Source organism: Spinacia oleracea, chromosome 6 (assembly GCF_020520425.1).
Source record: "Spinacia oleracea cultivar Varoflay chromosome 6, BTI_SOV_V1, whole genome shotgun sequence".
Classification (NCBI taxonomy): domain Eukaryota; kingdom Viridiplantae; phylum Streptophyta; class Magnoliopsida; order Caryophyllales; family Amaranthaceae; genus Spinacia; species Spinacia oleracea.
Window position 1 is genome coordinate 117,814,528 of NC_079492.1, and position 7,128 is coordinate 117,821,655.

Genomic DNA, 7,128 nt, shown 5'->3' on the forward strand with positions numbered 1-7,128 from the left:
TGTTATATTTACCCTTTTTATTTATTTTATTTTTGGAATTAACGTTATAAATATGTTTGATCGAGGTCGATACTTCCTTTCAGGTATTGACTAGATTACTCTTGTTTCCTGTTTTGTCTACAAATAATTTCAAAATAAGTTTTTAATATTCCAACTACCAAATTACTTTGGAGACACGAATAGTGTTAAGATAGAATATAGGAGATATTATATTGTGAATATTCTGTAGAGTCCTAAATATGGTATGTTACCTAATATGAGTCCTACATATGGTATGTTACCTAATATGTAATCTAGGGTTTAGGTAATGAGTTGTACTATATATATACGTGTGTTATTAATGAGAAGGATACGAGATTACACAATATTTGACAAATAGCTTTCCCTTTACTCAATAAATCAATAAAAAAAATTACTTGTATATAAGACGGTTTTATGTATAATATCAACTTATTACCAAATAGTTGTACTTTTTAATTAAATAATTATGCATTGTGATTAAATAATTATGTTCTATTAATTGCACTTTCAATCAAATAGTACTTCATTACATTGTAATCAAATAGTTATATTAACTATTTTAATTATACATTTTTCCATTACATTTTTATATTTTTAATGTTGTCGATCATCAGCTGTCTTATACATAAGACGGTTTCATAAAAGGCCAACTCATCAAATACAACATCTATTTTTTTAAATTCATTCGACGAAGCATAACTTGAATAGAGAAAAGAAAAACACTCAAATACAACATCTATATCAAGTCATCAACAACTATTCCATCCAGGTTTAATTGTCACGTTATTTGTCAAATTGCAATGTGAGCATGCCAATTATTCTGAAACGGAGGGAATCGACATATATCATCTAGGTATTTCTGTTACACATTAATGTATGTCACTACAAGAAATTGTATTATTAACGACGGGAAATCCCGTCGCGAAAGGTCAATAATCGTTGATTAACGACGGAATTTTCTGTCGCGAACCCGTCATAAAAGGGGGCCGTCGTTAATAGAAATCCCGTCGTAAATTCGTCGTAAACCCGTCGTAAAAGACATTTGCGACGGTTATTCCCGTCATTGTTTGGTTGTTAGCCCCGTCGCAAAAGCCTTTTGCGACGGAATTTTTGACCCGTCGTAATTAGGTTGTCGTTAAAGATACAAATTCTTGTAGTGTGTTATCGGTCAAATATAATTACGCGCGCTATCAACAACTAATCCATCTGATATTATTTAATTGTAACGTTCATTTACTCCAAAATCGATCTTGTACCGATCAACAGTCTATTTGTTGCGAAAGTAAAATAATAATGTCCAAGTTAATAAAATCTCAGTTCCCAAACTTGTACTTTTTTCTGCGAATTCTCATTCAGTTCCCTCCCAATATCATACTCCAAATCGTAAATAATAGTAAATTGGTAACATTGGACATTGATTATTATAACAAATTTACATACAAATTTATTTCAATTAATATATTATTTATTACTGGCTATAAAACAGACTTGAGGTATATATTAAGGTTGGAGATTAGAAAAACAAAACTTTATTCCCCAAAACATTCTCTTAATGTGTATACATATTGTGTATGTGTGGATATTGGCCAACAACAAAAATTTAAAAAACTAGATTTTTCGTGCAAACGTCAGACTTGTTCTAGGATTCTCTTTATCAAGCCAAAGCTTTGATTTAGCATGTCATTATCCTTAACCCCACCACTAATATCCCTCTCTCTTCTTGTTAGAAAAAGTGAGGAAAACTCCAAAGAAAAAATAGAGATTTAAAAAAAAAAAAAAAAACAAAAAGAAAAAGAAAATCCTAGCATTGACATTAGTAATTAGTGACATCATAATTCGAAAAGCCCTTTTCTCACATAAAAAGGTGAATGAAAACCTCCCCATATATAACTACTTAAGGGGGGAAGAAACTAATATGCAAAACAATATTAAGGAGCTTAATTAAGCTTCTATGCCATGTAAATGACATGGATTTGTGTTTTCAAGCTCCAAACTTCATTGAATGGCTCAAGCCTTCACCAATAACATCATCTTTCTCTTCTTCTTCTTCAATCCAACAAGAAATTCAAAGTAAGATGTTGATGATGAAATTGCCTTTATTCTACAAACAACACCAAGATGAAGAAGACGAAGGCGAAGTCGATGGAGAGATGACTTTGCCACTCTTAAGTAGGCTTAGTGAGGCAAAGGCAATAAAGGAAGAAGAGGGTGAGGGTTATAATGAAGAGAGTGATGATCATGAGGAGGAGAATAATGTCATGGTTGCTTTGCACATTGGGTTGCCTAATAGTAGTAGTAGTAATAGTATTATAACTATTAATGATCATGATCAAGAGTTGTCTAATAGGAGTTTTATTGATGATGATGATGATTTGGTTGAGAGCAAGAATTTGAAATTAGAGGAAGAAGAAAAGGATCAAAGTTTGTTAATGATGATTAATGATGATCATAAAGAGAAAATTAACATGTTTGATCATCATTATTCATCATCATCATTTAACACTGAGAGTAGGTTTTGGATTCCAACCACATCACAAATCTTGATTGGACCCATGCAATTTTCTTGCTCCATTTGTAGCAAGACTTTCAACCGCTACAACAACATGCAGGTTAGTTTTTCAAGATCGAGTTCCTTTCATATTTAATACTTCACCAGTTCTTATTTACATGACACAATTGTGATTTATAACACTATTCACACAATCTCATTTGAGGTCTTATTAGATTCGTCTCAATAAATATTTTTTAAATATCAAATTTTTATAATTTTTTCTAATCCATAATTGGAGATATTAACGTTTGAAATCATGCATTGGCAAACGTGCATAAATAATTGTGGTCATTTAAAACAGAACAGCGTAAGTATTTTTATCACGCTGATAGTATAACTTATATGACTGGTAGATCTTAAAATCATGGAATCCTGTATTTTTCTTATTTAAAATGAAAGGGTGGAACTAATTATACTTACATCTATCGTTATCAATTTGCACGCGTTGCAATCTAATTTGGGTCATTTTTGAATTTGAATATGGGACAAAGAAGAAAACATGAATAATAGCTTTCCACAGATTAGTTAGATAGGTTTTGTGTTCTCACCATGCGTTGAAATTATGTTGATCAAACTGCTTTACTTTAGATGATAATGGTATTAGGTATAATATAACTAATTAAAGTCTACTTATTTGGTGCATTATTTTCTTAGGTTATTCTTTAATTTATTTATTTTTAACTTGTGGTGGTAATTAATCATTCAAATAATAAGCAAATAAAATGGTTATATTTTTAAGTACAATCGGTTGTATAGTGAACACTTCCAATTTGTATAATAATTGTACGACAGATCTTCGTAAAATGAAAAAGATATAAAGTTGAAAATGTACAACAAGAGTAGAGGAAGATATTCTATGAGTACTACTTAACTTAAGAGTGTCAAGTTGTCAATAAGTTCACACGTACTCATCATTTATTTCAAACTTAATTGAACAAGAATAATTGATCATTCCTCTCAATTAGTTTGTTTTAGTTTTGTTCTTAATTAGACAAGCATTGCGAACTAGTACTAAATAATTTCTATTTCGGCGGCTACATGCATGATCTAAGATTTTACTCGATCCATTTCATAAACAAGGCTCTATATATGATTTTATATGTCAAACTTTCACTAATCTATCAATTATTTAATTATATACTTCGTACATCAATCATGATATGTATATGTACTCGTATATTATTCTTTTGGTGATAAAGGCTTACTACTTTCAAATTATTACTTAATTGTTATAATGTGTTTCTATATACTTTTGATAAAATTTGATGAGTAAAATTCAATATTGATAAACAATACTTCCTCCATTCCTTAATCGCACCATTTTTTTTATACTATTCACTTTAAATTTTTGGTCAAGTTTTGTGATTTATAGTACTCCCTCCATATTTTAAAAAGAGATACACTTTCCTTAAATGACCGTATTTTAAAAAGAGATACACTTTTATTTTTTGACATGTTTTGGTCCCCACTTTTAAATATATTAATATTTCTCTCTTTCTTGTGGTCCTTACACTTACTCACATCATCTTTTTAACTATAATAAATAACTAGATGAATATCTCCCAAACTACTGCATAGTTATAACATTTTTAACTTACTCATTTAAATTTATTAATCTAATATGCATATTTAAAATGCTAATATGACAATTTGACCAAAATATTGAGTGATATATTTTCCATTATTAATATAGCGATTTGACTAAAATATTACTAATTTATAATAATTATTATTACGTCGTATCTATTATTGTCATAATTTATAAACTAAAATTTGTTTCCATACATAAATAAGGAGTAGTTTATAAAGAAAGAGGTAAGAGAATACAAATAAAATAAAACATACACTTTTTTGGGAATGTGGTTTTTGGTGGGAAAAAATCGCACCAGAAATTGAGACGTGTCATTCATGGTATCTCTTTTAGTATATAGTAATAGATTCACTCACTAATCCATCTTCATCTTATTTTAATAAATTTAAGTCACTCTCTTAAAACTACGTGTCAGTTAAAATATATCTCTTTTTAAAATACGGAGGGAGTATTACCTAAGAAAAAATTAATGTGGGATTTGGTTAGATTTGTATTTATACGTAGTATATATTTTCTAAATATTAATTTTTCTTTTATAAACTTTTACATTTACTTAATTCGATATAGTAAGAGTCAAATTAAATCATATGTTAGAGAACGTAAAGTCAACAATTGTACAATATTTAAGTAACGAATGAAAATAGAAAATATATATACGAAGAATATAGTTGGGATAATTGAATGCTTTATTCAGTTTTCACACTATATTCACGGCTAGCTTAATAATGTTATCCGTTTACTATATATACAGATGCATATGTGGGGACATGGGTCGGAATATAGAAAGGGACCAGAATCACTAAGAGGGACACAACCAGCAGCAATGCTAAGGCTACCATGCTACTGTTGTGCGCAAGGTTGCAAAAACAACATCAACCACCCAAGAGCAAAACCCTTGAAGGACTTTAGGACTCTCCAAACTCACTTCAAGCGAAAACATGGCATCAAAGGCTTTATGTGTAGGAAATGTAGCAAAGCATTTGCTGTTAAAGGAGATTGGAGAACTCATGAAAAGAATTGTGGCAAGCTTTGGTATTGTACTTGTGGCTCCGATTTCAAGCACAAGAGATCACTCAAAGACCATATTAAGTCTTTTGGTAAGGGTCATTCTCCTCATCCTTCCCTTGAAAGGTTCCAGGAAGAGAAAGAATGCATCACTACTGGCTCCTCTGAAGACGAGGAGCTAGCTAGTTATAATTAGCTAGTACTACTAATTAACCTAAACTTTAGGGCATGTTTGGATTGAGGGTAATGTATTAAAGGGGTAATAAAAGTTAAACTAAGGTAATTGATAGTGATGATGAGGGGATGAAGTGGTGGCAAAGGGAACAAGCTAGTGTTGGCAAGAAGAAAATAAAAGGGAAGGGGGAACAAATACCCTCATCATGGGGGGGAATAGTTACCCACCATCCCACTAGGGTGATTATTACCCTCATTTGGGATAATTACTTCCCCCTTCCTCCCTTCTCCTTACAACACCACCACTACCACTACCACAACTTCTCATCACAATACCACCACACCACTTTCCTTGCAACCACCTCAATTCACCTTCATTGTCCTTTTATTATGGTGGTTTGACTCACCCAATCCAAACGTGCCCTTAAACTTTCATGGATCGATCCATCGATGTTTGAAGATGGAAGGTTTCGATCAAATTAATCATTTTTAAAAGCTTAAGTATGATGTATGGTTTTTTTTTTCAAGGCTTATCAAGGCTTGTGCTCTACAACAAAAAGTTTCTCAAGAATGAGGAGAGGTTTGTTTTGGAGCACATGCTAGATGGATAAGCAAGAATAGTACGTACTCATTTAAGATCAAGTTTTTCTTAGCTAGATAGATGATGCTTAATAAGTTGAGGGATCAATATACAAAGTGATGAAGCTGAAGAATTTTCTCCTACCTTAGGATAAGCTAGAGATGCTTGCTAAAATTGTCCTCAAATGGAGAAAATTTATCAGCTTCATCATTACTTTGTATTAATCCTAGGTTATGCATTCTTGTGGTAACATTATATATGTTACGTATCTTTCAAAGACAATTTGTAGTTCATGTATTATTGAAGAGTTTGTTTTTTCCTTAATCAATTTTAATTATCTTATATAGTTCATGTTCATATATATTACGTGTATTCAGCAGTACTAGCTCCGTATTAATTGATGATTCCAATTTCTCTATACCGTATATTCCCTTCAGTCATCTCTTCAACAATTTTGTAGTATCATTCGTCATTTATGGTGTGTTTGTATATCCAGATAGAAGGGAAAGATAGGGAAGGGAATAGGAGGAGGGGGAAGGTAAATAAAGGGAGGGAGAAGTTGAGCTCCATTTTCCCTCTAAATTACCCAAAATTTAGAGATGTCTTTCAACTTTTGGTTTAGAAGTGTTCCTCGATACTCATTAATCTTTCGCCTTTCTGTTTAAATCCACGTGTGTGGTGTGTCCATTGATCTTAGTTTCTACTTTTTCACTGATTATTTATTCCTTTTATTTCAAAAAAAAGGTTTCATTTTTTTAAAAAAAAATTGGTGCGAATGAGTTTACAAGTACGATACAAATTATAAATATAAAATATGGAAGCGGGAGACTCAAATTTGAGATCTATTGTACACAGACCTTCAATCTTAGCCACTAAGCCAAAATCTCATTGGTTAATTTTTTATTTTATGTTTACTCGTTACACGGCTTACCCCCCATATGATATATGAGTTCATGTCCTGATATTATTTTATACGGAGTACTATGTACTTAGTACATGGTAATATAAGGTGTTTTTTTTCCCTTTTTTCCTTTTGGATAAGGAAAAAAAATAGGTTAATTAACTCATTTGAGAGGGAAATTCAATTCTAAGGCCCTGTTCGGCAAAAGTAGCGGTAGCGGGAAGCGGGTAGCGGTTGAGTAGCGGGTAGCGGCTGGAGTAGCGGGTAGCGGTCAATGGTAGCGGGTAACGGTTAGTTGTTAAAGT

At 31.7% G+C, this 7,128-nt stretch overlaps 1 protein-coding gene across 1 annotated transcript; it reads left to right on the forward strand.

The window, feature by feature from the left end:
- Positions 1-1,902: 1,902 nt before the first annotated feature.
- Positions 1,903-6,304, forward strand: LOC110802774 (zinc finger protein WIP3). Its single transcript, XM_022008222.2, has 2 exons — positions 1,903-2,630; positions 4,915-6,304. The coding sequence occupies exons 1-2, from the start codon at positions 1,989-1,991 to the stop codon at positions 5,362-5,364; spliced, it is 1,092 nt and encodes a 363-aa protein (XP_021863914.1). The 5' UTR covers positions 1,903-1,988; the 3' UTR covers positions 5,365-6,304.
- Positions 6,305-7,128: the final 824 nt, after the last annotated feature.